This window comes from Antennarius striatus, chromosome 18 (assembly GCF_040054535.1).
Source record: "Antennarius striatus isolate MH-2024 chromosome 18, ASM4005453v1, whole genome shotgun sequence".
NCBI lineage: Eukaryota > Metazoa > Chordata > Actinopteri > Lophiiformes > Antennariidae > Antennarius > Antennarius striatus.
Window position 1 is genome coordinate 10,013,183 of NC_090793.1, and position 16,813 is coordinate 10,029,995.

The following is a 16,813-nucleotide window of genomic DNA, read 5'->3' on the forward strand; positions in this document are numbered from 1 at the left end:
ACTGTATGTCATTACAGCTAGAGAATATAAAATTATCTATATTTAGTCATTAATTCATAGCATTTCTTACATTTAAATGTTATGTCCCCAAGATGTAAGTCATTACTATTATTTATATATTAGGACAGTTGCTCAAAAAAATTGTTCATATTTTATCGCTTGCAGCAGAATGTATTGAGACTTGAAGCGGGTATTTTAAAAATAATGAATAAAATAGAACAAATTTTAATTAAAATTAAATTTTGGCTCATGAACAAATACCACACCTTGAAGACAGGCTGATTATACACAAAAGATGTTTGAAGATATTTTATCCTCCCACTCGACATACCTCCTAAAATTTAGGAATCCAAAATTGCTTTCTCTCTCCTGTATGCATATTATGGAATGAACAAAACTTTTTAGTGAGATGCAATTCTGGTATTACCATATTTTAGTTAATAGTATGTATGTGTGGTTCTGTAAAAAGAAAATCAATAGTTTCAGCAAATACCAATCTTACCTTGTAACTATTTTTGCCACCTGCTTATTGGTCACCTATTGGTCACCTGCTTTCATATTGAAATCATAACTGTCTTCAAACACACACAGTATTACAAGATATAAACTCAAGATTAACTGATGAAACTGCTACTGTCTGGAAGAACATGAATTCACAGAAGGAAAAAGAACAGAATGACCACCACGGCCTCATTGTGAATGCACTTTGCAGAACTATTAACAGCAATATTTTATTTGATCTTGATATGATGGGCAGACATTTGAAGCTGAGAATGTCAAACGCTGTTTTTCAGGGGAATCACATAGAAACATGGCTAACTGTGCACGCCTCTTTCACGTGAAAAGGAACATGTATTATTGGTTGATCAGGAGACCAAGAAAAGCAAATTAGTATGATTTTCTGGATTACAACAAATTAACAAAAGAGACTAATGTAAATATTTTTACTATGACCAGAAAAATCTCATGAATAATAAGATACAGTATTGACTATATACAAAAACATCAAAACGTATTCTTTCTCTCTTTATATATATATATATTCACACATACATATATACATACATACATATATATTCTCTCTACACATATACACAGACAGACAGACAGACAGACAGACAGACAGACAGACAGACAGACAGACAGACAGACAGACAGACAGACACACACACACACACATATATACACACACACACACACACACACACACACACACACACACACACACACACACACACACACACACACACACACACACACACACACAAACACACATACCTTTTATACCCACAAAAATATCCAAAGAAGCAGCTATTGGTCAATCTGTGGAGCTCGTCGTCTACCAAAACTGTTTTAATATCCTTCAGCTGTAAATGTGAAAACTCAAGAAAGAAAACAGGAAAAAACATGTGAATAAATTTCAATAATAAATCCTGTAGAAGTCCTGTGTTCTTTCTGTGTGTGGTTTTGGAATACTGCATTGTGAGGAGGTAAGCCACTTTGACCAGCTTCTCCAGTAAAACAGAGTTCATTTTAGTTCCTAAATCCTGTCACTTACTTGTGTCCAGAGACCTGGACAGTTTTGTGATGACTGATGTAGGCCTAAGACAAAATAGAAGAGCAATTAAAAAAAAAATGAAATGGCAAGCTTTTGTTGCATAGGGAGAAAAAGACCAGTCTGGACATAGGAAAGGACAATGGGTTTAGCAGCCTATTTGTTTGTCATGAATTTCTTTCACAGTTGAAGCCATTATCTACCCAGTTGAACAAAAACATGTCAAATTATATACAGTACATAAAATATAATCATGAACAAGAGAGGCACTGGATAATCCTTAAGTACAAAACTGTCCTCTGGAACCTGTGTGTGGACCTGCTGTAATGTGTATTTGTGGCATCTGAGGTGAAAAATAAGGTCCTGAAATATGTTCTGTTGAGCACTGAAGAGTTTGGTAAAATTGTGATCTGTATAAAATGAGAGCAAAAACAAAAATACAGTTAAATCTATAGCGCTGACACATTTACAAGAGATGTGTGCATTACATTAAGAGGGGCTGGACCGTGGTAGGGCTAGTATTCGTCCGTTGGTCTTTCCTCCATTCATGTGTGTGAATGGGATGTGGTGCTCCTCGTAACTGCCCCTCAAGCCCACAGAGGAGCCCTCATCTCTGTCCAAACACTTTTCCCTCTGGGAGTAAGACGAGGGGTCCAGAGGGATGCTCTCCATGTTTTCTATGTCCAGGTCCAAGTCTTCGCTTTCCGGAGGCTTATTTTCCTCACTGTAAAAGAAGGAAACCTCCTGAAAGGTCTGATGCAAGTCCTCACGTAGCATTTCAATGATCTCCTGGAAGGTGGGCCGGATCTTGGGATTATATTGCCAACACATCTGCATCAGGTTGTGGCTGGGTGAGGAAAGAAGAAGAATGAGGTCACAGTTAAATTATACAGATTTATGACTCATTGTTTGGGTGTCACTTATTTCTTTTTTAATCTTATTTACTCAATGCAAACCGCTGCCTGTCTTCTGTGGTTGTGGTACATAATGTAACAATTTATCTATAATTAACTTAAACTACAACTAATTTTTTTCTGTTTTTTTTTTTTTACAATTTTTAAATAAATGTGTAAACGCACATTACACACATCCTAGAACAAATGCCTTGTCAGTTCTATTTGTTAAAAAAAATAAAAAATAAAGCAAAACAACAAATACTCCAAAGTAAAAGTATTGTTTTTTTACTGAAAGTAAATTAAATTATTAATCAAATGAGAAAAAGTAGTTGCCTAAATATTTTCTGTTGATGTAATTATCAGTTTCATTTTTGCTGGTCTGATTCAGGCTGTCAAAGACTCAAAGGAAAATGTTGTCATTTGACTCACCTTGTCTGACTTAACTAAATTGTTGCAGTATAAATAGTATTAAACATCTCGGTGCACATTAACTCTGGCTATTCTAGGACTTACAGTCTATCAGCACAGTTGTCTGGCCGGTCCAGGTAACATCCATCCATAACAAATTTAAGGACCTGCTCATTGGACAGGCCCTGGTACGGCTGCTCGGCCAGTGTGCTGATCTCCCACAGCACAACCCCAAATGACCTGATAAACACCAACAACACAAAGAAAATGACAACAGGCCAATTAGCCATCAGACAGAACAGAGAGCAGGTAGACTGAGGACAGAAGAAGCCGGTCAACAACATGAGAGGAAAACAAATTAACTGCTCAAAATTGTATTTAAATACGTGTGTGTGTGTGTGTGTGTGTATACAGTATACATATAAGTTGAAAATTTGATTTCATTAAGTGACCTGCCATACCAAGTTAACTTTAATCAACATTGTTATTGTTGAATCTTTGAATACGCTGTATGAAAAAGGATTACGTTTTATCCTCCACAAACCCTGATCCTCAAAGTTTAAATTCAGAGCAGGTCCAAACTCACTTCATGCTCCCTTTTACACTGTTTGACACCTACTGCCACACAACATTTTTTAATGATATATACAATGCTAACCCCATGCACAAAGCCAAAATCGGAAGTTTCACTGACCAGCAGTCTGAATGTGCAGTGAAGACTCCATCCTTCAGTGACTCTGGTGCCATCCACCTGACGGGCAGCAAGCCCTTCCCTCCTTTCCTGTAGTAGTCTGTCTCATAGATGTCTCTGGTCATACCAAAGTCTGAGAGGAAAAGAGCATTTTCATCAGCTGCACTAATGTACAAATGAACCTCCAATTTAGCTTGTAAATGAAAGTAATCATAAAATTACTGTCCAAGCAAGATGCTGCAGTGTCTGTAGAACTAATGCTGATGTGGATCGACTAACCTACAGTATAGCACAATGACATAAAGATGGCCTGAGTTAAAGTGTTTCTAAAAATGTTCTAATAAACTAAATGAAGCAAATTACAGTAGTACCTTGACATACAGAGACCAGACATTCAGGTTTTTTGAGTTACGAGCCATTGTTCAGTCGATATTTTTGTTCAACATCTGAGCGACCATCTGAGTTTTGAGTTGTGCTTCAGGACACCACTGCTGGTTGGCAGATGGATAGAAAATCATTTGAGAACGGATGTCATTCTTGACCACGTGTTTTTGGATGGATACATCAGCTGAGAGCGCATTTTGTTCTTTCCCACCTGTTGTCCGCAGAGTAATGATGTAGCTTGCGTGTTCTTGTGACTCTTCGCCTCTTTTCACATTTTATCATTGTTCACGTAACATATATAATCAATTATGCACAGGTGAAGTATGCATGTCTATTGGTCGATAAAGAATGTTGTTGTTTTTTTGTCATAAACTAGGGGGTTTGGGGCTTTTTTAAAAGGCTGGAATGGCTTCAAATTATTTTAGTTATTTTAAATTGGGAAAAATTGTTTTGAGTTAACAAGCATTTTGACTTACAAGCTCAGACATGCATGAATTAAACTCGTATCTCAAGGTACAACTGTATTATAAAATGCACACCTCCAGGGCTCACAAAGCATTCGTCACATTTCATACTGTCCAGCAATGTCCAGATATTGTTTGTCCAAATATGGGCATTTGGTGGTGGCACACAAATGGTCGGATTTTGTTTTAAATACGAATTTGACAACAAAGGCCGAACAGAGGACATTTAGGCCCCATTGTAATAGAGCCATGCCATGTGATATGAAAAATACAAATAAAACACTACCAAGCAGTAATCAGCTGCTGCACATGACAGCCACATCCAACACTATTGTGCTAAACTTACCTCCTATTTTGACAGTGAGATCATGAGCTACCATGCAGTTCCTGGCAGCCAGATCTCTGTGGACAAACTTCTTGGCATTTAGGTAAGCCATGCCATCCGCAATCTCAGCAGCCATTTGGATCATCTCCTTGAGAGTAGGCGGTGGACGCCCAGGGTTGTTCTGTGTGGCAAAAGAAAGAATGTGAATGCCTAACTTCTCAACACAGAGATTTACATAATTTCAAATGGTAAGACCTAGATTTATTTAGATTTGAAACTTGGAAACTTTTAACAAAAATAAATTGTCTATTATGAAAAATTTAGGTATTATACCCACTTATTCCACTTTAAATGAAATCTGTATATGTTCCTACTTCAGAGGATCATAAGTTGTCATTTTAAGTTAAATGTATTCATAGCACCAATCAAGATCAACAAAGATAAAGTGTAGAAGTAGATCTGTTTTTTGGTCAGTAGAGAATCTTGCTATCAGTTTGTTTTGGCCTTTATTTTAATTCCCCACAAGGGCCATCTAAACCATCACAGTTTTGAAAATATATTAATAAAAGAAGAAATGATACTACTGGTATAATGAAAGTATGTTCTAAAATTTACAACACCCCCACCCAAAAACCACAAAAAACCACAAAAGAAACAGATGGCAGCATACTCTATTCTATTTATGAGGGCACCATTAACAAACATAAAATGCAAAAGTGAAAAGAGGAAGTTAAGAAGAAGAAGTATCAAAGTTCAAACTAAAACAGATCAGATCCGATTTCATATTCCATCATGACTGAGTGATCAGAATTATAATTTCAATACTTCAGCATCAGGTCGCAGACAGCGTAGGTAGCTCTTCAGGTCTCCGTGGGTCATCAGCTCCATCACCACCAGGGTGGGCTGGCCTTTAGACACGACGCCCAGCAGACGCACCTGACAGACAAGACCGGGGGCTTAGATTATGTCTGTCGTAGTAACAGCTCAGATCTGTTCTTCGGAAGAAGAACAAGAATCTGCAAATTGTTTAAGATGTTGTCTCTTCTTACCACATGGTAGCAGCTGAAGGCCTTCATGACTGAGGCCTCGTTGAGGAACTCGATTCTCTCTCTGAGACTTGCTGACTCGTTCACTGTCTTCACTGCTACACGGATCTCCCCCTCACCCTTGACAATGTCCTTGGCGATGCCCTCATAGACCATGCCGAAGGAGCCCTGTCCCAGTTCCCTCAGAATGTTTATCTTTTCTCTGGCCACCTCCCATTCATCCTCCTCGTACACTGAAGAAACATTTCCAGGAACATGTTACATATACAGCTGATGAATGCAGGTTTAGAAACAGGAATATGTCATTGGAAAGTTCATCAGTTGTCAGACCTCTCCTATTTCTTTTTCCAACGGTGAATTTAACTTTAAAATTCTGAAAGCAATCTGTTTAAATTTAGACAGTTCACTCACCATCATTAGCACTGAGATACTCTGGGTTTGAAGAAGCGTATATTGGACCACTGGGCCCTTGGGTTTGACTAGGAAAAAAAAAGTATTTAATGACAGCACAAACAGAATCTGACATATGAAGTAAATAAACATGATAATTGTATACTTCTTCTTGAACATGATGAATCCTATGGTGGACACACACAGCAGTAGGACAAAGCAGATAATTGGTCCAATGACAATCTTGAAAATGTAGAGAGGGTCACCTGTTGAACACATTTACACGGACAGTGAGCTCAGTTGAAGAACAAAAACAAGCTGTAATGAAATCTCCCTAAACTGCCGAACAGCATACATCATATGTGATGTTTATGAGGACTTGGTGGTATGGGGTGTCATTGGGAAATGGGGGTGTCATCATTATCATGTTATGATATTATCGGGGCGGCAGTGGCTCAGTGGTAAAGCAGGCGGTAGAGCGGGCCGTCCTATGATTTCAAGATCGGTGGTTCGATTCTCGCTCTCGCCCAAAAAATACCCGGAGGTGAGCTGACAGTGGGAGGCGTCAGCTCACCTCTGGAGCACTGCCGAGGCACCCTTGAGCAAGGTGCCGTCCCCTTTACAAATTGCTCCTTTGAGGCGCACCAAGATGGAGCTGCCTGCCACTCTACCTCCCTTGCATGCCTACAGGCCCCCTTGTGTGTGTGTGTGTGTGCTACAGGGGCCTGTACACACTAATATATATATGTGCATGTGTTTGAATCATTAGCTAGAGTGTGCATTCTTAATTTCCCTTCGGGGATCAAAACAGTATATTAAAATTAAATTTAAAAAAATGTTAATATTCTGATTTATACATTGTGGATAGCGGCTGCTTACATCAGGATATGAAAAAGAAGTGGAAGAAGAGGAAGAAGAAACTATTATTTATTTAATTCATTAAAAATATAATTGTGTGTGGTCATAAACATAATGTTTCCATTGTTTTACATCTGTTTACTTTTTATTATTTATCATAGTTATTTAGCGTATGAAGACTATTAACCATGTTCCTCACTGAAGTCACACTGTTTCATACCTACAATAGATTATTTTATGCCAGTTCTGTGGACATGTGTACATTTCATGTTTTAGTGTAGTATCGATGGAAATTATTCTGCAAAATGTGTTAAAACTGTACAAAATTATATCACGTTTCTATTGAAAATTTCCTTGCAAAAGATTCAGTGCTGCTGTCTGACAAACCTCCATATGGATCACATCTGTTCCTGTTGAGTGTAAAAAATCATTTTAGATGTATCTGATTTATGTTTTAGATATTTTTCTACATGGATTAAACAATGCACCACAATAACTAGCATGAAGTGACGAATCCAGTTTGATTTGGGACACAGATTTTTTAATTACATTTCTTAAAAATTTTATATACTGATTTGATCCCTGAATGGAAATTAAGAAGGCACACTCTAGTTAGTAGATAGACAAAGTTTACAGTAGATGGAGACCTACTTGGATCCTGGACGCTGAAGTACGTGGGCTCGGTCCAGGAACCGTTTCCAGCCAGTGACGTGGCCCTTATCCTCACTGTGTAGTTCCCAGGATGCATTACTTTCAGCTTGCAGCCACGAGTCACTTTGTACATGTTCCTCGACACGCAGTAGTGCAGCTCCTGTGAAGAACAACACTGAAGGTCAGCCAGTGCACAAAGACAGGAAGAAACCACACCATATAACAACTATGGTATAATTTCCCAGTTCCAAACAAGTTACAAACTCATACGATAACATAAATTCCACTGTCCAAACTGCTGCACATCTTTAAAAAGGTAGGCACACATGTATGCAGTGTTCTCGTTTACGTGCATTCTTGCATCTTTTACGTATTTTTTGACAAGGACCCATGATCATCTAACAGCGTGTGTCCCTTGGATGCAAGCTTTAAATGCACTTCCATTCAACAAAAATATTCCACAATATTTCCATTTCTACACTTAAATATTGAGTTCGGAAATCGCTATTATGTTTTAATCTTGCGTGAGAAACCCGCTGGAGTTTCTCGTCACAAGACTCACCTGAGTTATTCTGTCTTATTAAATTCTGCCAAAAGATAACACGGCCTCTGCTCGTTTTACACACTGCGGTGAGAGCAAGGAGTTAGTTATACCTTCCAGGAGTACAGAGCAAGGGTCGAACCCGGATCTGCCGTGTTGTGAGGTGACAGCGCTAACCACTGCGTCACCATGCCGCCCGGAGAATATAGTAAATGAATTAAAGGCAAAGAATACGATTGAGTGGAAAGCAAAAGTGAAAAAAAACCTGCATTATATCTTTATTTCTAAAATTGTTTTTTAAATGACTACCAGGTTCAACATTTTGATAAAACATATATAATAAGATAACTTTACTCTTTTTCTTCTTTTTATTTAAACAGTTATGACATTGTTATTAATAAAATCATTAAAATTAACTGTTTAGTTTTTATATTGTACTATTGGGAAAACAATCCTTGCATACGGTTTTTACCATATATTGTTATTACTTTTGGCATGCATAAACGTCAAGTTGGGATGCCCAATATTTTTCTTGAAGCACCTCCCAGGGATGCACTACTTTCTTGAGGTAAAATGAACTCTGCATGTGATGTTATTTTTTTCACATTCAATAGCAACCAGCTGATTTACAGAACTGTCTCTATAGCAACTAAAACATCATGTGACCCTAAAATACATTATCTCTTAAGCTGATCAACCGACTGACATTCGCGAGACCATTAACTCAAAAACCAAAAAACATGTCATATATTGAACATTGTCTAATGTTTTCTGTGCTGCATGATTTGATTTAAAATTCTCATTGTGCAAAAACCTTTTTTCATTTGTAGCTTGAAGCATTAGTATTAAAGAGAATGGGGAATATACAGTAAGTAAGATTTGATATGGTAGCAAGCAGAGCAAGTACAGTCACAGCTTTTATGCTCTGTGCATCATTTCTTCAAATTTTAAATCTTGTCAATAAGATTTACTTGTATTATTTATTACTTGTATTCATTATTTGAAAATTGTGCCTAGCCAGCAAACAAATCAGTGCAACTGCATGAAGACATATACTGCAGCATACATACGTATCACTGTCCTCCGTCTGACTACTGTGATTGTCTCTTGTTGCCTGCTTTCACCTCATATATACCACTTTGTCACATTGATTTTTGTATTGTACATACTGGTCTCTATGCCTATATCTCTGGTTTGCAGGTTTCAGTCAGTGTTTAATGATGCAGCACAGTATTGCTGTAGTCTAGATTTGTCTGTCATGTATTGTGACCCTCTGAGTTGTATATGATAATGAGTACTACATAAATTACTTTGGAAGGCATTCAAGATGCCAAACATATTTCGCAACTAATGTATATGTTTATGTATATGTTATGTATATGTTTACAATGAATAAACTTATAGAAACATAAAAACACTAATACAAAACTAACAGCAGGTGTATGTGTCTGTTGTGTATTCTCTTACCTCACTGTCTCCCAGCCTCTTGTAATTGACTTCATACAGAATGATCATACCATTAGGGGCAACAGGCTCCTGCCATGTGATGTGCACTGTACTTTCTGTCACCTCATATCTGATGGGACCCACAATGTCATCGGCTTTGTCTGGGAAGATAAAATCAGATTAATTTCTATCAAAACAGTGTTACCTCACACCATCCTCTGTGTGAAAATAAAAGCTTGACCACATTGATCAACGTCCAGTGAAACTGATCATTTGCTGTATAGGTTGACTATTGGATTACTGTTGAAATAGGATTGCAGATGGGGAGAAGGCTGCAAAAAGTCAACACACCAGAGCTTTGCCCTTTTTTTCAGTAGACATACTGTACTGTGACTCAAAAATGCTACATCAATTTTTATTCCGTATTTATAAGCACATATTTGTGACCGTGGTTCATTTCAACAGCTAGTTGTAGAAATAGTTATGACACTTTATGACTCTTTACCCCAATGTCAGTATTATTTGGGACAGGAAGTAGGCATATGAACTTAACAAAAACACAAAAACAAAGGCTCACATAAAAATATATAATCTCAGTCACAAAATTCTGCAATAATTTTGTTCAATCAAATAAACAATATTTCTATCAAAGCTGTGTTTCTGGTTATATGGAGTGTCTGCAACCCACTAGATTGTATTTTAGAGACAGAAAGGTTTCGCTTTTTGAGATAGGAGATGAAATATCATAAACCTTGAGAATTATAACAGTAACAGCAGCAGAAAGACCACGAGTGTTTTCACCTTCAGGCAATGTGCGGGCACTGACATATGCTGCCATGCTGCAACGGGAGGGGTCGCTTGGATGGTTGCAGGCATGGATCTCAATCTGGTAGCTGGTGAAGTGACGCAGGTTGGAGATGACAGTCGACCCCATTGCTTGGACAGTGACCACAGTCTTGGTGCTTTCAAAGGTCTCTTCCCCCTCATCCTCAGGGATTACTGTGGCATGCGGAGGGCTCGGGACAGTGGGGAGGAAGGCGCGTGTTTGATTGGCAATCCCCATCACAGAGCGTCGCTGTCTCGGCCGTCTTCATGAGAAAGGGCAAATTCAGAATCAAATCACAAACGATTGATATGAAGGACGTAAGACAAAAAATTGAAAAGGAACTAAAAAGCTGCCAACAAGCAAACAGGCAGAACCACAGTGAGTAATAGTTCTAATAGTTTGTCTGATGCATGAAGAACTTCAGAAACTTCCTCCGCTGTCTGACTTCTGTAACTTCATCAATCTGTACAGAGGGACACTATCTTCACAACATGATTGGCCGTTTGTCACATGTTCTTTCAATTTCTTCCAACAGCTGGTGTTGACAGCTGGTGTTTCATTCCCTTTCAGGTTAAATATGAATACTATGGAATTCCGATGTACCCCACATATTGTTCCTTCCTGAGTTTCTTTTTACTGCTAAAATATTTACACTATATTTAATGTTGTGCTGTTTTTCAACACAGCTAATAGGTGAGCTAGTCAGACAATACGTTAAAAGAAACACCTAGTACCCCAATAACATTTCAATAAGATATTTAGACATACGTGTTAAAAGGCTTAGTTTAGCTTTAGTCCTATTATTTATTCTTCTATTTTATGAAGCGCTTACCATGATTCAACCACCAAGCCCAGAATGGTACAAGGGTCATTTCGTGTGTGAGTAATTGTGAATGTGTGAGTCCAACCTGACTCAAGCCGCAACTTTCCTAAATAAAGTAATTATGAAACCTTATGCTGTTCTCCCAATTTAATTCTGAAGAGGAACGACTGTTGTCTTACTTGATCTCAAAGACTTCATTGTGGAGGTAGTTCTCAAAGGTCTTGCGGTACTCTGAATCCTCTTTCTCTTTCTTGAGCTCCTTGTCAGTTTTAGGGCAAGCACAACAACGTTTCCCTTGGCCCTGCTCCTCAGTCTGGTTCCTCTTCTGCTCCTCATCACTGTCCACCTGAGTGGGCACCCGTGATGGTAGCTTCATCCCTGGTGAAATGGAGTCCAAATCAGATAAAAAGCAGTGCCTAAATAAACCCTCCAAAACGCATGGTTTTAAGTTGTCTTCTTCTCCTTTTGGCTTTTCCCTTCATGGGTCGCCACAGCGAATCAGTTGCGTCCATCTAACCCTGTCTTCCTCATGTCCTCTTTCAATACATCAATAAACCTCCTCTTTGGTGTTCCTGTAGACCTCCTGCCTGGCAGCTCAAAACTCAGCATCCTTCTACCAACATATCCACTATCTCTCCTCTGGACTTGTCCAAACCATCTCAATCTGGCCTCTAACTTTATCTCCAAAACCTCTAACATGTGCTGTCCCTCTGATGTACTCATTCCTGATCCTATCCATCCTAGTCACTCCCAAAGAGAACCTCAGCATCTTCATCTCTGCTACCTCCAGCTCTGTCTCCTGTCTTTTCCTTAGTGACACTGTCTCTAGACCAAACAACATCGCTGGTTTCACCACAGTTTTATACACCTTTCCTTTTGTTTTAGCTGAAACTCTTCTGTCACACATCACACCTGACACTTTTTTCCACCCGTTCCATCCTGCCTGTACATGCTTCTTCACCTCTTTTCCCACCCTCCGTTTCTCTGTACTGTTGACATTAAGTACTTAAAATCCTCCACCTTCTTGATCTCTTCTCCCAGTAACCTCACTCTTCCACTTGGGTCCCTCTCATTCACACACATGTACTCTGTCTTACTGCGGCTAACCTTCATTCCTCTCCTTTCCAGGACAAACCCTCCACCTCTCTAGTTTCTCCTCCACCTGTTCCCTGCTCTCACTACAGATCACAATGTCATCTGCAAACATCATAGTCCATGGAGATTCCTGTCTAACCTCATGTGTCAGCCTGTCCATCACCATAGTGAACAAGAAGGGGCTCAGAGCTGATCCCTGATGCAGTCCCACCTCCACCTTGAACTCCTCTGTCACACCTACAGCACACCTCACCACTGTCTTACAGTCCTCATACATGTCCTGCACTGCTCTAACATACTTCTCTGACACTCCAGACTTCCTCAAACAATACCACAGTTCCTCTCTGGGCACCCTGTCATAAGCTTTCTCCAGATCTACAAAAACACAATGCAGCTCCGTCTGGCCTTATCTGTACTTCTGTATTAACATCTTCAAAGCAAATACTGCATGTCTAGTACAGTACTCCTTTTTTGGCATGAAACCATACTGCTGCTCACAAATGCTCACTTCTGCCCTTAGTCTAGCTTCAACTACTCTTTCCCATAACTTCATTGTGTGGCTCATCAGCTTTATTCCTCTGTAGTTGCCACAACTCTGCACATCTCCCTTGTTCTTAAAAATGGGCACCAGCACACTTCTCCATTCCTCAGTCATCTCCTCACTATAAAAGATCCTGTTGAACAACCCAGTCAGAAACTCTACTGCCAACTGTCCTAGACACTTCCATACCTTCACAGGTACATCATCAGGACCGAGTGCCTTTCGACTCTTCATCCTCTTCAATTCCCTCCTCACTTCATTCTGACTAATCTTTGCCACTTCCTGGTTCACAACAGTCACCCCTTCTAGTCTTTGTTCTCTCTCATTTTCCTAGCTTATCAACTCTTCAAATGACTATTTCCATCTTCCCATCACACTACTGGCACCTGTCAATACACTTCCACAACTCCCGCTCATAACTAACTCACTCACTATCATCCCCCACGAGAACTTCCCCACAACTCAAAACATACGCAGCCTAAGGCCCAGGGCAACATGAAAATAATAGCATTTACACAGGTTATCACAAAATCATATTACTGTACAATAAATAAGAATTAAATATAGAATTTTACTGTAATCGTATTAAAATATGTACGTATAGTTCCAATATCTACTGTTAAGAGTCACTCGTAATTCACATGATTGTTTTGAATTCAGATTAGTTAACAGTAAGCTTTTGCTCCTTTTATACTAATCCTTGAAGAAGACAACATTTCAAGGAACTCTCGACCAGTTTTTTTAAGGGCAACTGCAGCCAGAGTCAGCAGTTGATTTTGATGACACACTGTCCGGTAAAGTAGCACGATAATAAAATTAACCTTTAGAGAAAAGGAAGAGGAGGAGGAAGAGCAAGGAGTTATTGTCGGTCAGAGATGGAAATGGAGTTTCATCAGATATCGTCACCACTACCACTATCTTCACTAGCCATTGTTTTAAAAGCCACGATAAACAGCAACATATCCAAAAGGGTAAGAAGCTTGATGTGCTGAGAGGCTCAAAGATAAGACAAGAACAAGAGGGAGAGAAAAGTCTTTGAGACGCGCATACGTAACGGTGCTGCTTGGCAGGGGTTGCAGCAGAAAGCAGAACTGCAATAGTTGGGCATGGCGGCTTGCGGTTGTTTGTATCTCCAAATGTCCTATGTCAAATGTTTGTATCTTGAGAACTACCTGTATATAATGTGACTTGATTTATTTGGATTACAAAAAAAGAAATAAAATAGAATAAACCTGTCACAGAAAATTAGATCACCAGTTCTATAGACTGTCCTTGCAGTAAACAGCCTTTGAATAATAAGAGCTATTCTACTATTGGAAAGATGTCTGTCTCTCTGAGACAAACACACAAACCCACTAAAACTGAAGCAGAGATGAGGAGAGGACAGCCATAAATAATAATGCCACTCACCCTTCTGACAATAGTCAAACTTGTAGAGCTCACTGGCCTCAGGCTGCCGCTGGCAAAACACCAGGTAGTGTGTGATGTTACCGTTGGGGTCATTGGGTGGTTTCCATTTTAGGATGATCTGAGAGGAAGAGTTGGATGAGGACATGGGATCCAGAGGGACTGAAGGTTCTGGGAAGACATCATAGGAAAATATAAGAAGAGATTTCATAAGTGGGAATACTTTCTTCTCAGGTGGAAGAGGTTTCATTCTGACTTTTCGAAAGAAAAGAGGAACATGTCATTCATTAGAAAAACTGTATGTTTACTGGGGATTGTATCAGTTAACCTCTACAAATAAAATCTTTGGAGTTAGAGGATTCAAAGATAAATTTAAAAAGTTTAAATTTAACTTGCATTTCATAACAACACAGACACTGGCAGGACGCTGTTATGGAGAAAAGCTCTCTCTTCTGGGTATCTACTGTGTTTTTTCTATATTTATATCTTCCTCATATTTTAGTCATTTCCGGTGGTAACCCTCAATACGAGGATCGGATGTTCTTATGTACACTGCCTGGCCAAAAAAAAATTTGCCACCAAAAAAGTGACACAATCATATTTTGTTTGACCAAACTTCAGCTTTGATTATGGCATGCATTCCCTGTGACATTGTTTCGATAAGCTACTGCAAGTTATTTCCATCCAGTGATGCATTATTTTTTTCATCAAGGTCTTACATTGATGATGGAATCTGACCACTGGGTAAAGCCTTTCCCCGCACGTCCCAAAATATCTCACAATTTCAGCCCAGTGAATCCTGCATTGTCATCTTGGAATCTGGCCGATCAGGTCAGGTCCAAGTTCAGCAACAGTATGTGTTCAAAGAATGAGGTCAGCTGACTACCTGAATATACTGAATTACCAGGTTATATTATGATTATATCATAAATGGATTTCTTTCTTCCCGATGCCACAGGCATATTGCAAGACAAACAGTAATGTTATTTCTATTTTTCTGTTTATATGATGCATTTCTACTTAATGAAAAGAGATTTAAATGACTAATGCAAGAGGCACAATAAGAATAAGCCAGTCTAGGATTTTCATCCATCCAACAGGTCATGGCGAAAGGCCACCCTCCAGAGTCTGAGTCCTGCCCAGGAGTTTCTTCCTCATTAGGGAGGCTGCTCGGAGGTTCTGTTGTTGTTGTTTTTTTTTTTTGTGAAAGTGCTTTGAAATGTCTGTTGATGTGATTGAGCGATTTATAAATAAAAGTTGATTGACAGGTGGCAGGGGACTGCCAAACTCTGGGTAGAGATTAATAATAGTTACATGACTGATGCTGATACTTTTCACAAAGTGGTGCTTTTTCCTCCCAGGCAAGCTGACCTTGTGCTAAGGACATGCTGTCAGCAGTCAAATTGACAAAAACACCACCGGTGTGGATTCAAGACAGCCCCTAAAGTCACTGCACACTGGTACAGGAGGGATACTACGTCTTTTCCACCACAGGAACTGAATAAATCAGTGTTCCTCATACATAAGTCAAACATTTTTTTAACTGAAAAGCTTTGCTTGAGATTCTATGTTGTTTTTCCACTGGGTTTTATAAAAACCAGTATTCAAAATAAATTCAAATTCTCATGGGGTCGTAGTTTGGTAAGCAAGCAAATTTCAAAAAAGATAATAAGGAATATTGATTTAATTTCATTTTTACATGTAATGACTCTAAAACATCAAAGTCAGGGTATTCAATTTCCGTGTTTAAATGACAGAGATTTATTATTTCCTCGTGACAAGAGGAAAATTCAGGTCAAAGAACCAGCCCCCAAACTGGAAACCTGATCCTGTGAAGGAAGAAGACATGATAATGAACTAAAATCTTAATATTTACTGGTGGCATTGGTGCGAACATAGATGATCTCGCTCTTGGCTCCATGGACCTGGTGCTCATCAGAGGCCGAGAGCTGAGTCTTCACCATTATGGCATACTGCGTCCAGGGCTTTAGTGGCAGGATCAGATGACCTGGTTCAAATTGCTCTTTGTCACCCTCTGTGGCTCGGAGTGGAGGCTCCACGTCAGCTATCACCCAACTGTTGGATCCACAGGCGTCCTGACCGTCAAACTCAGTTACGTTCTGAAAAGGCCTATTGAGGAGACAATATTAATAGTAACAAAAAGAGGAGGTAGTTATATGTAAGCCTAAACTGAGTTTCAGGTGACAAAGATATTGGGTTTCAGCTTTATAATTTATTGTAAGAATGGACTGCAGTGGCTTATCCCTATAAATGACACTGTTTCAAAGGAAGGATAATTTCATGATCCTGATGTTTCTTAGGGCTTTTATCAGTTTCATTGCTGGAAATGTGAACTGAATTGACTGATGAATCCATGAATCAATCAATCAATCAATCAATCAATCAATCAATCAATCAGTCAGTGCTTTTACAGAGAGAGAAAACCAACAGGAGCCTCCGGAGCAA

The 16,813-nt window shown here is 39.1% G+C and overlaps 1 protein-coding gene across 1 annotated transcript in view; it reads right to left on the reverse strand.

Moving 5' to 3' along the window:
• Nucleotides 1-299: 299 nt before the first annotated feature.
• The window catches only part of insra (insulin receptor a), a 52,532-nt gene continuing 36,018 nt past the window's right edge, over nt 300-16,813 (reverse strand). Inside the window, exons 8-21 of the mRNA XM_068340066.1 lie at nt 16,224-16,477; nt 14,351-14,518; nt 11,484-11,682; nt 10,457-10,743; nt 9,677-9,816; nt 7,669-7,828; nt 6,326-6,425; nt 6,181-6,248; nt 5,773-6,002; nt 5,549-5,659; nt 4,745-4,904; nt 3,554-3,683; nt 2,965-3,099; nt 300-2,402 (exon numbers count right to left, since the gene is read on the reverse strand). Of these exons, the coding sequence (XP_068196167.1) occupies nt 2,045-2,402; nt 2,965-3,099; nt 3,554-3,683; nt 4,745-4,904; nt 5,549-5,659; nt 5,773-6,002; nt 6,181-6,248; nt 6,326-6,425; nt 7,669-7,828; nt 9,677-9,816; nt 10,457-10,743; nt 11,484-11,682; nt 14,351-14,518; nt 16,224-16,477 (2,500 nt within the window). The 3' untranslated portion in view covers nt 300-2,044. The remainder of the gene's footprint in view (nt 2,403-2,964; nt 3,100-3,553; nt 3,684-4,744; nt 4,905-5,548; nt 5,660-5,772; nt 6,003-6,180; nt 6,249-6,325; nt 6,426-7,668; nt 7,829-9,676; nt 9,817-10,456; nt 10,744-11,483; nt 11,683-14,350; nt 14,519-16,223; nt 16,478-16,813) is intronic.